The 19,832-nt window shown below is 39.7% G+C and overlaps 1 protein-coding gene across 3 annotated transcripts in view; it reads right to left on the bottom strand.

Moving 5' to 3' along the window:
• The window catches only part of mib2 (MIB E3 ubiquitin protein ligase 2), a 201,439-nt gene that overhangs the window by 30,264 nt on the left and 151,343 nt on the right, over positions 1–19,832 (bottom strand). For all 3 annotated transcript variants that reach the window (XM_067970398.1, XM_067970397.1, XM_067970399.1), the window contains 6 exons: positions 18,388–18,530; positions 15,986–16,093; positions 9,022–9,126; positions 7,537–7,702; positions 4,361–4,494; positions 2,115–2,263 (listed from right to left, as the gene is read on the bottom strand). In XM_067970398.1, coding sequence (XP_067826499.1) covers positions 2,115–2,263; positions 4,361–4,494; positions 7,537–7,702; positions 9,022–9,126; positions 15,986–16,093; positions 18,388–18,530 — 805 coding nt within the window. The remainder of the gene's footprint in view (positions 1–2,114; positions 2,264–4,360; positions 4,495–7,536; positions 7,703–9,021; positions 9,127–15,985; positions 16,094–18,387; positions 18,531–19,832) is intronic.

Here is a 19,832-nt window from a genome sequence, read left to right as displayed (position 1 = left end):
CATCTCCATTCCAGGCAGAAGTCCTGCCCACTCAGAGTTGTTTCCTGGTCAAGGGGTGGGGAGCTGAAAAGCTGAGGCCATTACCTTCATTTGAAACACCAATCACTACCTGCACATGTCTAAACCCACAAAATACCGCTGACAGCAATTTCCTTAACATTAGCAAGCTTAACCATCAAAAATTAATCCTTCCCCGTATGGGGCCGAGGGGTGGGGGTGGGGATGGGGATGGGGATGGGGATGTGATGTGGTGTGGAATCTGCTTATAGGAATTTTAAGAGGATGCAGCCACTTAAAGGTAAGTGACTATTTATGGGGGGAAAGTGCTGGAAGCCTTAACAAAGACAGCTACATTTTTAGTCTATTTTCCAGCATTTGCAAAGGTTGTTTAGAAAAAAGAATTGGCTGGCAGAGCCAGTGTCTGGTACAAGAAATGTGGACAAGTGGTTGAGTGGCGCAAAACTCAAACCCTTCATTTTATGGCTAACGAGCTGGAGATGGTGCTGAATGAGGTGGCTCCTTTTGATAGGAGAGCATTTTAGCATGCCTCAAAGGAAGTGGCGGTGGAGAAACAGAACTTGAGGGTGCTGCTGACCATTACTGCCACTGGAAGTGCCAGCGCAAAGGTACATATCAGTTGCAGGTATCCTTGCAGCAGATGGCACAGCCTTTACCAGTAGGTGCGCTTGCATCTGTAAATATGCCTGCGAGTGCACCAGCAGGTGGGCACACTCTGACCTGCCTGGCATCTCTGTGTTGTTCCTCCTCTTCTTCCTCCAAAAAATAGAAGTAAGGGGGGATTGGCATAGGGAAACCCATTGTCCCAATATGGTGGCTGTACCAAAAAAAAATGGCTGTGCACAAAGTTTCCTGACCAACTACTGTAAGTGCAACAGGAAAAGAACTAAAAAAGCAGGAAAAAATGTTCTGAAATAGCCTCAAAGGCTGCTACAAATCTTACTATAGCGCTTATTAAATTTATTTCCTGAAACAGCACAGTCCCAAGCAGCCTTGAATGACAATTTTATATGGGTACGTGAACAACTGAGCGCTATAGTGGCTTAGATGCTGGAAAATAGCGTGAGCTTTTAAAATGAGGCTTAATTTTGATATAACAAACTGCAAAGTTGCAGGCACTTCAGGTGCCTGTATAAAACCCGACTGAAAAATTAGATGGGCACAAAATGGTTGAAAATGTGGCATAATGGTTCTCTGCCCATTTTTTGCCTGTTATCAAGCTTAACCAATTGGAAAATCCACCCTATTGCTTTAAAAAGGACATCGTTCACCTGACGAAGGAGGAAGCCTCCGAAAGCTTGTGAATTTAAAATAAAATTGCTGGACTATAACTTGGTGTTGTAAAATTGTTTACAATTTAAAAAGGACAGCACTGTCAGGGAAAAAAAAAGGGAGGACAACTTTGAAATCTTGGTCCAAAAGTGCAATTTTTAAAAACCTGCTTTTGAAGCAGTCATCTTTGAAGGAGTGTACAGGTATAACTCGTGAAAACAGAAATTTTCAAGAAATAATGGGCAGGTGAACAATTATGGAGGATCATAGCACATGATAGTAAAGTAGTGCTGGCAATTGCTAATAGGTACTTGAAGTGAAAAGGATTTGAATGAAAAGTTAGATTTCACAGCTCATTTTAATGCTTTTGAGGTTGCTAAATTCTCAAGTTGGATAATTTTAAAATGCTTAAATTGTACATATTTAAAATATAGCAAAGTACCCTCTTAACAAGGAAGTCCCTGGCATCTTAAGCATTATCTTCATTGTTTTTTTACATGTTGAGAAATTAGATAATAGCATGAGATAGTGGGTTGATGCACCAATGTGCCAGGTCCGACAGGGTGTGGGCTCATGCCTGCAGCTGTCTATATAGTGAGCTTTTGATTACAGCTGTGCCATCCGGGGAGGTGATGTGTGTAGACTGGTCAATTCATCACAGCAAAAGAACCCATTGGTAATTTACACTGGCTGCTCTTGGCATATTTTCCTAATGCAAGGTTAAAAAAAAAAGGGGTAGAGGCTCCGAAGTAATTTTATCAAAAAGAGATCAAGACTTGGCTACACAGTCATTAACACATACGTAAAGGAGCCAATTTTCATACCCAAATGATGCATAATGCAGTGCTGTGTCACCGTCTTCATCGTGAATCTCAAGCTCTGCGTTTGCCTGTAGTAGAATTTTCACCAGCTCAATGTGTCCCTGATGGGCAGCCACTTGCAGTGCAGTCTTACCCTGATTCTTAATGTCAACCTACACAACACAGAAGAATATTTAAATCACCTGCTTGTGAATATTTCAGAAGCAGCTGTTTCTGCAACACCTGGACAGTCTGCGCACTCTCAGTCAGAAGCCCATTGAATAAAGTCCAGGCTTTCACATCAGTGGTGGTGGGCTCTGGTATTTCTTTCACAAATGTAAAGATCTGTAACTCACAAGCACAGCAGGTGTGAGTGAGATAGGGGGGGCCATTCTCATGAAAGAATAATAGAAAAGGATTGTCGATCAGTGTCATATTCCATGGGCATTACTGTTGCGTTTAAAATTGCACTGGAGTGCAGTGTAAAATGCAGCCATTTGAGGCCATTTCAGCCCAATGTGGGATTTGTCTAGTGCTTTATTGGAAATTGTTCTTCTAGGCTGATATTAAATACACACATGGTATTGTTTTTATTTCTTTTGTTGTGAAACATCACTTTCAGGGACTGTGACAATACCAATTCTCAAACTAAATATTTTACATTCTCATTGCCTTTGTGTCATTGTAGTTACATTCGATAAGACCAGGGAACTGAAAGAAAAAAAGACTTGCACAGGATTATATTTCCAAGTTACTAGTCCACGATGAATAAATTATTTAGGTCATGATCTAAGAATCATTGCCACCGGCCCCATTCCTTACATCCATTAAGATCAAAAGCATCTCTCGCACAACCTACATTATAAGAGTCGCAATGTATCAAATCAGAGTGCATTTTATGCGTTTTATGTGGACTATCTGGAAATCTGCAATGTATACAAGATCATATGCTTGGTCTGATGGGCCTTTGGTTTACCTAAATATGCACTTTTGGGAGCCTACTACATTGTAGAGTCCACAGGCCAAGGCTACTTTAACTCCAGCCTAAAATTACATATTTTAGCATGTTGGGAAAAAAATTCTGTTTCAAAAATAAATCAGTCAACTCAAATAGTAACAAATGCACTATGGCAGCGTTTCCCAAACTATTTTGGCTCCTGCCCCACAGTAGTTAAGACGAGCACTCTCGCACCCCACTATAAACATAAACATTAGATATTTGTTGATAACTTACAAAACATAAAACAGATCACTAAATCACAAGTATAAAAATAAAACATACTGTTTTCCGAATGGTACTGACTCCTACCCTGCAGGTCTTTCTGTAAATCAGCATTTCCCAAACTGTGGGGCACTCTGCCTCCCACACATACAGCCCCATTGGTTATTTGCCGGAGCGACATCATTGCCATTTCGATGGAACTTCCCCGATCACGTGAGTGGATTATTGCAATCTAAGGCAGTGTCCCAAACCGCTACACATGTAGGGTGTAGGGAGCACGGCAAAAGTGTTCACTTTGGGACGCACCTCAACATCGTTTTTTCTGAAAATATTTTATTTTTCAGACCTCTTCGCCCCCTTTGGAACCTATCGGGGGGCGTGCCCCACAGTTTGGGAAATGCTGCACTATGGACAAATGGACATTTATACTGACACAAGTCAGAAGAGATTTTGTTTAAAAACATCTGTGTAGAAAGCTTAGTATGTTTTCTTTCTTTTCAGAGAAAAAACTGTGTGAAGCGGAGAGGGAGCGGGAGAAGAGCCAGTCACAGCACTGCTAGCTTCCTGAGTGAAGCAAATGCTAACTTGTGTTGTGACTTTTCTTTCTCTATTAATTCAGTTTGTGCCAATAAAATACCATGCCATGCTGAAGCACTTGTGCTGATTTTATTACTTAATGTATTTTGTACCATTTCCTCAAAATCCACAGCAATTCCTGAGCCATCCATTGAGGTAGTTTTCTCACCAGAACATGAAAGAAAGCCTTTGTGAGTCAAAAAACTGCTATTGTAGTCAGTTTAAGACTAGCGTTACTGTACCTTTCACCAAAAGCTGGAAACTCTTCTTACATAGGACTACAAGTTAAGCTTAATCTCCACAGAATTCATATTTGCAACTATTGAGGCATAAAGTGAAGAGAGTAGATCTGCCGGAACACCATTACTGCAGAAGTAATTTCTCATCCAACTTCCCACAGATAAAAGAAAATATAATTTAACATCAAATAAAGCTGTGCAGAGGAACTTCCAATATAAACATGCACACTTGCCTTCTCTGGATACTTCTGAACCAAATCTCGAACCTTTGTGGCATTCCCGTGAGCAGCCTCGATCACTATGCGCCCAGGATTATCCTGATCGGTTGACTGTGACAGCAATTTTTCTAGGACAGAGATGACTGTACCTACAGTGTATGAACAAAAAGAATTCTTACTTCTTTCTGCCAAAACTGATTGAACCAAAGTAGCTGTATGTGTTCCACATTATGATTCTGCAGCAGCATTTGGCTTGCAGCTAAGTCAGCTATCATAACATGCTGTTGTAAGAAACAGACCAATTTTAAAAATTTTTTTGCAAACACATTGTCTCCTCCTATGCCTGCCTATTTTCTCCCATTCTGAAGGCATTGACTCCTTGCTGGGGCATTGGTCAATGGTCACTTTCTGGTATTCACCAAGTGGTCTTCAACCAAGGACGGGTGGGGAATCAAAGCCAAGTCCAACTTATTCCTCATGGAACGTCCATATATGGACATTTCCAATAGGATCAACAGACAGTGGTCAAGAAGGAAACCCTGGCCAACTTTCGTCTCCCTAACCAAGGGGTGCTATGGATAATGGCGGCACTCCTACCACTACCCTGACTAAGATTAGCCAATACAGATCAGAAAGTGACCGTGGAAACTTTATGGTCTGTATGACTCAGCTACTCACTGCCTTCGCCAGCTCGAGTTATCAGGGAGCTCTTTTATTCCTTCCAAAAAAAGGCTGAATTTTGTATTCATCAAGGTGAAGTCTGTCAGGGCTGGAGAATGGAACACTTTTGCCAACTTTTGTCAATTAGTGTCAGGATCAAATACTTTTCAGTCAGGTATAGCACAACTAGCAGCACAGCAAATCGCATTTTACTCTACGTCCAACAATGTGCCTTAGCCCCAGAGCACCCCCTTTTCCCATCAGTAATCCTTGTGGGCTCTGAGTGAAATTGCTAACTTATTGCCAATTAATGGTGAATTGGGCGGATGTGGCTCATTTCATATAGAACTGTTACATGTGACCGACCATCCCATCAACTTTTGCTGGATTTGAATCAACATCCCAGAAGTGAAAGGCCAGTTTCTCACCACCAGTCCTCCAGAATGCACTAAAACATCTGGAGCAAAAGCTTATTTTAATAGCTTACATCTGTACCAGCATGGACCCCAAAATCAATCCCTGCACCAACCCTTGATTTAAAGATAAAAGATGTGAATAAAACACAAAAGGTTTAATTTTAAGATTTCTTTTAAAACAATTTTCAATATAGATGTATCCTAGTTATTGGATTCACGTCCTGTGCCTCAAACTAAGTTCACAGAGTAGGCAGATTACTAAAAAAAAGTGGCAATTAAAAACTGGCATGCTCGACTATTCGTAAAATAGGACCAGATAAAATGCATCTTAGAATACTTAAGGAAAGGAAGAGGTCGGGGAGCTGTAGCTAAAAACGATCACAGTTCATTAAATACTAGGTAACATCAGAGGTTGGAAAATAGCTAATGTTCCAATTTTATATTCTTCACCAAACAGAACTGAAGATGGGGCAGTAGTTTGCAATGACAGAGGGTGGATTTTTTTGAGGAGGGGTTGATGACAGTGGTTTTGAAAGGGAGGGGGACAGTACCTGGAGGGAACCATTTACAATGTCAGTTAGCATGGAAGCCAGAAAGAGAAGGTATATAGTACCAGAACAAAAATCATGGACTTGCAAGCTCACAGATTTGTTTTCATTTTGTCCTTGGCTTTCACACAAATATTTGTTCAAATCAGACCTAGTGTGCTCAGTCTGGTAATAATAAATCTTCTATGCCACTTACTACGCAAGTGAATGTTTTATGATTGAAATGCATTAGGGTTGGAGAGGAAAAGATGTGCTGCTAATAAGTCAAAATTCTTTTTTTTATACATAAAGTGGGCAGAAGACTGAAGGAGGAAGGTTACTTAAAAGGATTAAATATGCTATATCATGAAATGTGAAAAAATGTTGTTGCTTTGATTTCTGGCTGACCCATAGGAACTTATTGTGCAATTATCTAAAAGTTAAGTAGCTTCCATAATTCCCGTACACAAAATGTTTCCTCCTCCATTGAAGAGAAACTCTAGCTTACTTCATTTTACATAGCATCAGTTAGCTCTTAAGCAAAATCATTAGTTGCGTATTCTGAACTGCTGGCATTTGCTGTTTGATGTCCATTTTCTGCTTAAAAGGGAAAATGGCATAAATTAGCAATGTTACCCGATGATATCACTGAATACTAGGGTCACTCTATCTGCTATATCAAGCCTGGTGTCCAGCATGCACATCGGGTGCTCACACACATGCTTGATCGGCTCAAAATAAAAAGAAGCAAATCAGAACTGGAGAGGTAGGGAACGGACAAATCAAAAGCAAGGAAAGCAGCTAGAACATTTGAACCGCAAATGTCACAGTTAATTCCTGTAACATTTTCCCTGTCACACCTTCCCCATTGCCATTTGTCAGTAACACCCTTATTTTTATAAAACAGCAAAACCCTCCAACTCGCTGTGAGCAATGCCGTGTGAGATCTGCTAGTATATTAAAAATAGGTACGTCAACACTAATTTTAGAGAAAAAGTAGATTTAGGCATAAAATGGTGTTCGAACCTTTTTGCTAAATAAGTGAATATAGGAAAATGTACCCCTTTGTGTTTTGTGGTTATACGGTGTATAATTATAACAAAGTACACAATAATGTATTGCAAAGTGGCAATACACTGTAGCTAGGCCAAGTTTCACAAACCCATTGGGGGTCATTTTAACCTAACACCAGGTGGGAAATGGTCACACCCCACTCAAATTTAAATCAATGGAGAGTTTACACCCCACTCAAATTGAAATCAATGGAGAGTGAAATCGGGCAGGGTATAAAATCCAATCCTGTCAGCTTACCGCTGGGCAAGTTAGATTAAAATTACCCCCATCACCTTTCACAAACAATCATATAAACCCTTTCACCCCAATTACAATTTTGAACTGAGAATTAGAAAAGCTCTATCGCTCTCTGCATTTTCCAATTCTACTTTATAAACACATCTTCAGAGATTTACTGAAAATATTTTGAAAGCTGCAAAAGGATATTTGATGCTAGAATGGCTAAACTTGTTCGGGAGGTTCTGCCTAAAGAACATAAATTAAACCAAGAAAATACTCTTTTGAATCATCTTACTTGCTGAATCATTAGTGTTGTCTGTTGTCATGAGGTTGGCATCTACTTCTCCTGGCTGTGCTGCAGTTACGCATGCAGGATTGAAGGTCCAGGTTTGGCCCCCAACTCCCACACGTAAATCTCCATCACCATATACTTTTAGTACCTTCCCAATCTGTCCCAGTGCCTGCAGGATACACAATGGAAAGAAAATTTAGCATAATTTGGATTCCAGAATAAGACAATACTGTACTATAAATATGCATTATTTTATCTTAGTCGTGGCGAGACAGCAACTTCTTATTCAGTAAGTCCTGAAACATCTCTCTACATCTCAACTGATTGAGCCACACAGATCAGGCCTGGCCTGGCTGAGTTAGTTAGTCCTACCAGAGCCCTGATAGGTCCACTACAACTGGTCTCTGTACCACTGGGTTATAGAGCAAAAAGGAAAAAAAAAATCAGCCAAGCATATCACTATCCAATCACCCCTGGTGGTTAATTAATGTACCGCAGGGAAGTACAAGAGTGGATGTTTGGGTGAGGACAGCATCAAGTTAGGCTGCAATTCTAGTTGAAAAGCCTCCTGACACTCACTCTATCGGCTCCCATACGACTAATTGCCACTTGGACAAAGTACCAGAGGTTCTCAGAAACCATAGAACCATTCCTGCTAGGAGGCAACATCTTCAGGAGAATGGGGTGGTGGGGAAGAAAAGAATGTGAGAATCAGCAGTTCAACTGAATGGTCCAGAAGATAATGGATACCTACAGCAGACAAATGTCTGGATTCTAAAAGTTTCCTTCAGTGAAGTGGGTAATGTCCTTATAATCAAGGTAAAATTTGATATGCGTCTAATGACATAGATTATTCAGATATTACTAATTAAGGAATTTCCAAAAGCCAGATTGTGTTCCATGCCTTTGTTACTTCTAGAATTGATTATTCCAGTGCTCTCCTGGCTGGCCTCCCATCTTCCACCCTGTATAAACGTGAGTTCATCCAAAACTAGGCTGCCCATATCCTAATTCGCACCAAGTCCCATTCTCACATCACTCCTGTGCACACTGACCTACATTGGCTCTCGGTCCGGGACGTTCCAATTTTAAAATTCTCATCCTTGTTTTCAAATCCCTCCCTATCTCTGTAACCTCCTCCAGCCCTACAACCCTCTGAGATCTTTGCGCTCCTCCAATTCTGGCCTCTTGCACATCACCGATTTTAATCGCTCCACCATTGGCAGCCGTACCTTCAGCTGCCTAGGCCCTAAGTTCTGGAATTGCCTCCCCAAACCTCTCCTCCTTTAAGACGCTCCTAAAAACCTACCTCTATGACCAAGCTTTTGGTCACCTGTCCTAATATCTCCCTATGTGGCTCGGTGTCAAATTTTGTTTGAAAGCACTCCTGTGCAATGCCTTGGGACGTTTTACTATGTTCAAGGTGCTATATACAGGCGTGGTGGTAGTAGTAGTATGCATTTTGAAGACAAATGAAAAGGCACTTACTGGAGTCATGCTGTCTGTCCATTCTCCATGACCTGTTTGAAGTCTTTTTACAGTTTCTAAATCATCCATCACACGAACAATGTCTCCTACAGTGAAAGTGTCAACCTACAAAAGAATCCAAGCTAAAATTTGAGAATCAGAAGGGATTTGATATTTAGAGTTTCAGTATGAATACACAGCTGCGGGTTTATAACCCTTTTAAGTATTCTGCGATAATTGTTATGGTTAAACAGATACAAAATTCTCCACTAATAACAGTGTCCAAGTTACCCCCGCAAAGACCACAATTTCACATATTACTGATTTGAAGTTAAGTTTCTTCAGAAATTCTTAATTCCAGTTTTAGTGGTCCCCTGGAGATTTATGAGGTTGTTCCATTTTACAAGTTTCTTGCAAGGTGGAAGCCCTATGGGCCCTAAGCAAGGTCAAAAATTAATACCGTCATGAAAACGAATGCATATAACCCCCAGTTTGACCTATAGAAATTGCATTTTGAATCACGCTTTAAATACTCAAATAAATTAAATATTACTATAACTTTACACCAGTTTGTCAATACAATGTGGCACATTAGTGCTGTGTGATTGGAGAAAGGCCTGTTTCCCTAGTCAAATGATTTTAATTACCATAAAATCACAACTATGCACAACAACCATATTTTGAATTTCCAGATGCTGAAAATGGAGCAGGTGTTCAGGACACCATGATCTACAAGGCAATACTGGAATTTGCTGCATTATCTTGTAGTCATTTATCATACCAGTGAACTGGGTATGTTGAAACCTCCCACAGTTACGTGATAAAATTTAGCATAAAGGTTTCATTAGAAACAATGGCATATATCTGGCATAGAAGCTGCTCTACTCCCCTCTGGAAAGAATGGATAAGCAGGTTAGGTCTCAATAGAGGAATTATTAGTCTGTTGCCTTAGGAGAGATTCTGTTTTTGTCATGAAACTAATAATGTCCAGTTTGAAGAGTCAAAGCTACAAGCCAATGTTACAGGGAGATAAGGGGCTCAATTCATTTTCATCTCTGAGGCATGGCTTAGTGAACAGACAACTGCAATACGTAAACATGCTTATCAGTCCTCCCACATAATGTCTCAACTGAACAGAAATGAGAACATTTCAATGAATTACATGATGAATAGTCATTTAATTTATATTTCAGTGACATTTAGGTCCATTAAGGTAAGGATATTCTTCTGTTAAGTTCAATGGCCATTTTGAGGATTAAATGAGCATCTACATATCCACACAATGTCACTAAAACAACTTAAGGAATTACAACAACCGTAATTAGTGATACTCTCCAATTACATTAGTATTAATCCTCTTTGATGCTTGACGATTCATCAAATACGTTTCAATATTAGTAGCACTTGGAAGACAATTTGTTTCAATATTTGTCAACATGCTACTTAGCCGCTTAAGAATAGAAAGAAGAAAATGTTGTTTCCTGAGATGGGAAGCGACAATTAGCTTAGGTCATTGGGGCCACATTATAGAGCCTTTCATTAACTATATAAAAATATAACTTCTGTGAATATTCTTACTTTGCATTCACAATATAGCAATCCATATTCACGACTGATTTATTGCTAGACTCCACTTGCTTACTACTAACTCGCGCTTTCCCAGACCTCAAAATCATGGACATCCTTAGCTTCCTCACTCTTCTTCCTATAATTTTCATTTCCACATCGTTCACCTGAGGAAGGAGGTAGCCTCCGAAAGCTTGTGAATTTAAAATAAAATTGCTGGACTATAACTTGGTGTTGTAAAATTGTTTACAATTGTCAACCCCAGTCCATCACCGGCATCTCCACATTATAATTTTCAGGCTATTAAAAGTCCAAGCTTGGCATTAATTAATGACTACTTCCTGATTTGCCTCATCTTCTCTTGGCCCTTCACCTTGACTTTGCAATACAAATAAATTTGAAAAAAAAACTTGTGGAATTATTTAAAACTAAAGTACTCTTTTCATGGCTTGTGTGTGCAAATTCTAAATTCCTACAACAAAAAAGGCAAATATACAAAATCTATTAATGACACTAACACTTTCTGATAAGGATTCCAAGTAATTTTTTTTCTTCAATTTTCTGCCTTTATCTCTCTTCTCCTTAAAGGCAATGCTGAGGATAGGTGCTTCCCCAAAATGGCTACTATTTACATGAGCCTTAGTGTCATTTTGGCCAGCTAGTAAACAATGAGCAGCTTCACAGCCAAGCAGGAATTCACTGGGGAGTATTCAAGAGCAGAAACTGTGGTTAATTTTCTCCTGCTCAGTCTGGAAATACTGAGGCCAATAACAGTGGCCCTATTGCTGCCCTGGATGAGTTTGGCCAGCTACACATTAGCGATCAAACCCTAGGGTCATTATGGTTCTGTACCATGCACTGCATTTGGCTGGGAGACATCCGGGAGCTCTCAAGCACTGCTGGCTGAATTATAAGCATCAGAGAGATCAGTACTACTGGCATCTTCTTAAGGAAGTTAATTTATTTATTCACGAATGGATCATTAGAACTCTGACTGGCTAGCTGCAGTCACCAATTTCAAGTAGAATCATTAGGATTTAACAACAAATTTAAAATCCTAATTTATCCAGATCATTAGGTAAAGGCACAATCACTTCCTCTTGATTTGATAAAGTATTCTGTAATAATTCTACACTGTTTAAAATTAAGCACTGAGAATCTGGTACATAGGTTGTACCCTTGTGCTGATTACATTGACCTCTAAACCCGAGAGGTAAAATTTATTAGATTTTACAGAGTTTGGAAAAATATTACAAGTGTTACATTTACAAAAGTTTGACAAATGGACTAGATTTTATAGTGACTATTGAAGTGGACTTGCCACCATAAAAGAGAGTTCAGAGAACTATCAACAGATAAAGCCCAACAAAAATAAAAGGTAAAAGTGGATCATCTTCAACTACGTGTATGATTGATTGGACACCACTCTCGAATAAGCACTTTGAGCTGATTAACTGTGCCTCCTTCTTTAATTAGCTCTAATCCTATTCTGGTGTGAAGCCTACTCAATCATACACTAGAGCCTCAACAATATTGAATGGTAAAATTTGTGTAGATTTTGTTAAACACCAAGAGAGGAAAGAGTTTTTTTTAAATCACTGCAGATTAACACATCTACTTTATCAATCAGGTGTTTAATGCAGTTCAGAAATTTATCAAAATTCAGTCTCTTAATGGCAAAAATTTCAGGACCATATGAAAAAGCTTCTCTCTTTCTCTCGCATAAAAACCACAAGTTAGGACCACAAGCACAAAGTGCTGATGTTGAAAGTCTTAAAGCAGCATTACGCAATAATTTCCTTTGATATTTTTGGGTCGAATAAGTTCCTGGAATAACCCAAAATAGGCTGGTTAGTAAAACTATCTGTAATGTACTAACTGTAATGATGTTAGTTTAAGAGCATGACAACAGACGGTATGGAGTGAAGTTCCTCTTTGCAAAAACAGGAGAATGACTGTGTTTTTTCCTATAGTAAACAACCCACAAATAAAATCACATGTTCAGAACACATACAGAAAATGCACATTTCAAAGCAACAATTTCATTAATGGGTCATTAATTATGGAGAACAAAACAGACAGACATTCTCCCAATTTTTGTTAAGAGAGAAATTTGGATCCACTGCTGCAGCACAATTTTTTCCAGTTAATTTTTTTAATAGAAAAACTAAGACATTTTATAGCACAATTATGTTTTGTACCAATAGTCACCTCAGGCATTTGTAAATAAAACGTTTTTCACTAAATTTTAAATTGACTTTCTTTGTGAAGTACATTTTGGATCTTATAAAGTCAGTCTAAAATGGAGGTAAAGCCATAAATCCTGACATCAGTAAAATGAATGCCTTGACACCCAACCCTCCTCTCCACTATAGTTATTGACGTTCTGAGTACTAGAAGCTCTCTATCTCATATTTATACATTTTTGTTGATGTAAGGAAAGACAGACTTGCATTTATATAACTCCTTATCAATTGCATTTGTATAGCAAATAGCACAAAGTATTTAATACTCAATGAATTACTTTGAAGTACAGTGACTCTTGCATAGGCCAACATAGGCAGTCAGTTTGTATAGAGCAAGAATCCACAAACAGTAATTGGATGAATAGTCAGTTAATTTCTAAGGACTATGACCAGGATAATGGAAGAACTCCCTGTTTGAATAATGCCATGGGACCTTTAACATCTATCTGAAACACATGGGCAGGCAGACAGGAAGATGCTTCAGTTTAATATCTCTTTTGATGGACAGCAACCCTGACAATGCAGCACTCCCTTAGTATTGCACTGCAGTGTCAACCAAAATAATATGCTTAAGTCTTGGAGTGATATTTGAACTCTTCACCTTCTGACTCAGAGGGGAGGTTGCTACCAACTGACCTAAACTGGCACTATATTAACTTACATTGTGCATCTATTTTCTAAAAAGACTGAATGAGTATATATTTAAATACATATTTTGACTTTTATCTATAAAGCTCAGCTTGAAAAAGATGATCTTCTAAGTGACCCCTTCAAGTTTAACAAAGATCTGTGAATCCATTCTCAAGTTATTTAGCTTTGATCTTTTGCTTGATGTTGAAACTAAAACTAAATTACCAGTTACATTTAAAAAAAATCTAACTTAACTTGATTTTAAAACAAAAGGAACTTATGCAATAGGGAGCACTCAGTCTTGAGAATTAAAAAACAACAAATGAATTAATGCTGCAGTTCTTATCCAGGCTTCCCTTTGGCAGGGAACAGTAAAGCAAATAGGTGTGCTATTGAATTTTAATCAATCAAGTTCATCCAGACTTCAGATCTAACACCCGGTGGCATTTTTAACAACTGCCTCCATACAACAAAGTTCAAAATCCCGAGAGCCAATCTCTGTTAAAAGAACTGCAATTTAAACAGAAACCATGTTTCCCCACATGGAACAACACCCAACTAAGAATGCATGTTCCCTGCACACCCCACCCCAAATGTAGTTCGCAGCCTTTAATGGCTCCTTTTCCCAACAACCCCCCCCCCCACCCCGCCAGCCAAAAATAAAGAAAAAGAGTGAAGCAAAAAGAGTTAAGGAGGAAAGAGAGTGAGAGAGAGAGAGAGAGAGAGAGAGAGAGAGAAACGAGGAGACACACAGAGAAACTGCAACTCAAAGGCATCAGAGACTGTGTACAATGCCACAGGAGATCAACTAGTGTACATTATAAATAAATACATATGTAGAATAAGGGGAATGTTGTGAACAATTCATTTTTAATAATTTTCCAAAATACTTGGGCTGTGCTGAAACCTTTAAAACAAAGCAGAAGATTAAAAGACTTGGTGCTTTCTCTTTGTCCTTACTTTAAGCTGGATTTTCTTGCTTCAGCATGTTTAAGATATTTAACTTTCTACTTAGCACTGACCTTTGGAGAAAAGATTTTTCAACTCAAATATCATTTCCATTACAACTTAAAGAGACTATAAGCAACTATTAATTTTTTATTAAAAGCCTAAAATAAAAATGAACACTTTTCACAGTAACAAAATTTAAACAGAATATGTAATTCTGGTGGGCCAATAACTCTAACAGAAGACGATTAGATTCCCATTCAGGAGGGTCACAACTGACTTTCTAGATAGAATGATGGTAGCCATTCTCGGCTGACCTGTTGGATAGAATGCTGCCCAGTAGTGTTCCAGGACAGATTTTAAAGGGAATCTTGATTTGCACCATGATGTGATTCAAGGGAAGCTGCTTAGGTGTGCAAGTCTTGAAGCCAAAAAACTTTAAATCAGAGGAAATCGCTACAGCCCCATGAATATTAAGCCCGTAACCCTGAACACTGCTTGGCTGTTGTTTCCTTGTTGTGAACAATTTGGGGTAGAAATTCAACAATGTTCCGCTTGTTTTGCGCCCGTAAAACAAGAGTACCAATAACAAATTAGGCAGCGGGAAGGCCGTGCCCAATTTATGCATGCATCTAGACCACTGCTAAATTCGTTAGGGTCTTTCTTAATGAGGGTCAAGCACCCGTTTCAGAATCTTTCTGCCTGGAGTGGAGCAGGCACTGCACCTTCTCCTCTCTGCTTTACCTGGTCTACAAGCAGCCTAACCAACAGTCTTTAGAGGGACCATAAGTACATAACATAAGTACTTTTTTTCATACCTTGATGTGAGCCTCCAGGAGTTACCTGATACCAAATTGGATTGGGCTAAAGGGGGTGAGCTTCTCAAGTGCTGCAGCATGACCCAACTATTACAATCGAGCCTGAGGACCAATTTAGGACAGTCCTCAGATCTCCTAGTTCGGACACGGACTGGAAGCGTACCATAAGTTATGCGCCCGAAAATGGGCGGTAACAAATTTAACCCCCTTTATTTTTAAAAGAAATATTCCCAGTTGCAGGTTTCCTCCATGGACACAACTCTTTTGTTAACAGTAGAATGGACGCACATGGGTGATGCAAGCTGACAGGATCCATTTGGAATGCTTCCCCTTGTTAATGCTGGTGTTCAGTGAGACTGAACTGGTTTGACAATGACAAAAAAATTCCCTCAGACTCTGCTTCCTGTTTTTTTTGCTGAAATATAGCAAAATGGGACGCTAAGTACTTACTTCCTACTTATATCACATTACCATCAGGCTTTCCTTCTCCTTTCGTAGTGTTTTAAAACTGGTAATGTACGGGACTTGTACACCAAATAGGATCAATAACACATACGATACCAGTGTCTCACTGAATTGGAAAGCATGCAGCCAGGTTAAATCAAAATACATAACTACTATAGTAAACTAATCACAGATTAGGGTTGATTAAAACACACACGGGAACAGCATTAGTTTGGAATATTGAACTATTTACGTTGTCTTATTGTGGTTAAACATGACATTTATTTTACTGATGCTTCCAGGTAAGATAACAGGCTCTTCTGTTGACTGTACCTTTGTAAGAGCTCCAGGGTGGAAGGTCCATCGAATGTTATTGCTGTATTGTACTCTCACGTCACCTCGGTCTGTTATTCTGTGCACAGTGCCAGTTCGACCAACATACTGCACAAAAAAAGGAAAACAAAGGTGGGGGTGGAATTAATTCACTCAAAACAGCAATACAGTGCACTCTGCCATACTGAAATTCTATTTAGCAGAAACATTTTACTGTTCTTACTCTATGAAATGGGAAAATATTCCCATCTTAGTTTCCCAGCATGCACATTCATCGCCTTGATGATCACAAAGTATATTAGAGACAATGTCCCAGACTCCTCCATTACCATCCCTGGGTATGACCTGTCCCACCGGCAGAACAGATCCTCCAGAGGTGAAAGCACAGTAGTATACAGTCGGGAGTGGGCGGGGGTGGCGGAGAGGTGGTCCTGGGAGTCCTCAACATTGACTCTGGACCCCATGAAGACTCATGGCTTCAGGTCAAACTTGGGCAATGAAACCTCCTGCTGATTACCACCTACTGCCCTCTCTCAGCTGATGAATCAATACTCCATGTTGAACACCATTTGGAGGAAATATTGAGGGTTGCAAGAGCACACAATTTACTTTGGGTGGGGGACTTCATTGTTAATGAGCAAGAGCGGTTTGGTATTACCACCACTGACCGAGCTGGCCAAGTCCTGAAGGACATAGCTGCCAGACTGGGCTTGCAGCAGGTGGTGAGAGAACCAACACGAGGGAATTACCAACTTCAACACGAGGGAATTACCAACTTGACCTTGTCCTCATCAATCTACCGGTTGCAGGTGCATCTGTCCATGACAGCATTGATAGGAGTGACCACCGCACAGACTGGTCTTCACACTGAGGACACTACCACCATGCTAAGTGGGATATATTAAGAACAAATCTAGCAACTCAAAACTGGGCATCCCTGAGATGTTGTGGGCCATCAGCAGCAGAATTGTATATCACCACAATCTTCAACCTCATGGCCAGGCATTTCCCTCACTCCTCCATCACCATCAAGCAAGATGACCAACCCTGGTTCAATGAGGCGTGTAGAACAGTATGCCAGGAACAGCACCAGGCATACCTGAAAATGAGGTGCCAAACTGGTAAAGCTACAACATCCGTGCTAAAACTGTGAAATCAGCATGCTATAGACAGAGCTAAGCAATCCCACAACCAACAGATCAATCAAAGCTCTGCAGCCCTGCCACATACAGTCATGAATGGTGGTGAACAATTAAGCAACTAACAGGAGAAGGCGGCTCCTTGGACATCTGCATCCTCATCGACGACAGAGCCCTGCCACCTTCAGCCAAATGTGCCGAGTGAATGATCCTTCTCAGCCTCCTCTTGGGGTCCACATCATCACAGATCCCAGTCTTCAGTCAATTCCACGTGACATCAAGAAACAATTGAGTGCACACACTGAATACAGCAAAGACTAAGGGCCCCGACAACAACCCGGCTGTAGTGCTGAAGACCTGTGCTTCAGAACTAGCCATGCCCCTAACAGCAACTCGCCAAAGCTTTTTCGGCACCAGATCCCACTACCTAGAAGGAAAAGGCAGCAGGTGCACCATCACCTCAGAGTTCCCCTCCGTCACACACCACCCTAACCAGTTCCTTCGTTGTCGGTGGGTCGAAATCCTGGAACTCCCTACCTAACAGCACTGTGGGTCTACCGTCACCACACGGACTGCAGCGGTTCAAGGCAGCGGCTCACCACCACCTTCTCAAGGGCAACTAGGAATGCTAGCCTTGTCAAAAATGAATTTTTAAAAAAGATTGAGGGGCCTATATTAATTTGTAATTAGGTAATACTAAAATAATAATAAATGGAAGAAAAAGATGGTGGGGGAAGAGAAGCCAGTATTAAAAGGAGCTTAACAATTTTTTGTTTTATTTTTAAAAATCTGCTTCCACCTCTTAAATGAAAGATAGGATCCAGAAGAAAGAAGATAGAAGTTAAGTAGTGTTCTAAAGTTAGTTTTTTTGTGTGTATATATACATATACATATATATATATATATATATATATATATATATACACACATATATATATATATGCAAAACAAGATATGGAAGATAGGACAGGTTGGATTAAAAAGAAAAAACGGGGAAGGAAGGAAAAAAAAACAGGACAAGCAGAATAGAAGTGCTTCTTTTAAACTTTCAATTAAAATTGTGTTTAGAATTTAACTTTTGTAGTTTATGGTTACTATTACTGTAATAAAAAGTTATTCCTGACACCGGTATAGCTTTATTTATGGAATACATATTAGAGTTTATTTTAGTATCAACAGACTGTGAGCAGAAAAAAATGTGAAAAATTGCCAGCCTAGGAAGAATGGAATTTTTCCAGAGATGCTGGCAGCATTGAGAGTTACCTCAGCCATTTTCGGATTCCATCCTCCGTGTCCTTCCTGCATCTGCCGCAGAATATCTACCTCAAGCAGGCATTTCACCTTGTCACCATGCTGGAATGAGTGGCTGTCAGCACTCTCCTGCCTGGGGAGTTCAGCATGTTCACCTGAAAGACAAATGGAAATCTCAACTTGAAAAGCTCAGGACCATTTTGAGAAGCGGGGCAGCATTTCTGCATTAAAATAAAGAATAGCCTTACAAGTGCTGGATTAATTCTAAACAGGATGAGATGATTTTTAAAAAAAAACAATTTGAAAGCTAATCAAGAATTGTGTGATTTCAGAAATAGTCTGTGATTTCTCTATAGATATATCATTCTACTACTCGTTTGTTCAGTCCCATTTTCCATATTAGCTGAAAAACGTCCTCAATTGTTGACAGAGCAGAATTCAGGTTAAACTAAAGATGCTATAACTAGATGAGCTCGATTCAACCACTGATAGCAGTGGAAGAGTTGCATAAAGAGACCAGTACTTGGTCTAAAAAGAAAAAAAGACCTTGCATCTTATAGCACCTTTCATGACCTCAGGGCGTTCCAAAACGTTTCACAGCCAATTAATTACTTTTGACCGTGGGGAACGCAATGTAGGGAAATGGGGCAGCCAATTTTCGCACAGTAATGTCCTGCAAACAGCAATGAGAAAAATGACCAGATAATCTGTTTTTGATGTTGGTTTGAGGGATAAATGTTGGCCAGAATACTGGGAGAACTTCCCTGTCTTCTTCAAATAGTGCTATGGGATCTATTCTGTCCACCCGAGAGGGTAGATGGGGCCTCAGTTTAACTCCCTCAGTACTGCACTGACGTGTCAACCTAGATAATGGGCTCAAGTCTCTGGAGTTGGGCTTGAACCAACATCTTTCTGACTCTGAGGCGAGAATGCTGCCACTGAGCCAAGTCTAAAAGCAGAGATAGTCTGGTGTTAAAGACAAAAATGTTTAAGGTGGGACTAAATAGCAATAACATACTTTCAGAAGAATTGTTTTGCAAACTAAGGATAAAAGAATGCAAGCACTGTCATTTTCAATCATCCAGCCCAGTGTCAAGCTGTGTCCATTATTGCTGATTACTGTAAATCTTACGGAAATTTTTTGTAAGTGCTGTGTGAACAGAAAAGCTGTACTCTGAAATTTGTAAAAAGTGTTCCTAGTACTCAACTAGTCAAAGCAGATGACCATATATGTAATAAAAATAAAAATTGCAAATGTTTTCTTGTCTTACAGCTCCATATTCGTTCTGTTTTTGGAACAAGTCCTGGGCTGTTTATGTCACTCTCCCACTGACTGTGGTTGAACACATATTCAGCATGCAGAAAAAAAACACACTCCGTATGTATTTGCAACATATTTCTACAATAATGATCAGAAATTAAAGCCATCTTGGTTTTTACTTGAAAGACTCTTAACA

Source organism: Heptranchias perlo, chromosome 32 (genome assembly GCF_035084215.1).
Source record: "Heptranchias perlo isolate sHepPer1 chromosome 32, sHepPer1.hap1, whole genome shotgun sequence".
In the NCBI taxonomy this organism is placed as follows: domain Eukaryota; kingdom Metazoa; phylum Chordata; class Chondrichthyes; order Hexanchiformes; family Hexanchidae; genus Heptranchias; species Heptranchias perlo.
Note: the sequence above shows the minus strand (reverse complement) of the source record. Positions and strands in the feature narration are given on the sequence as shown.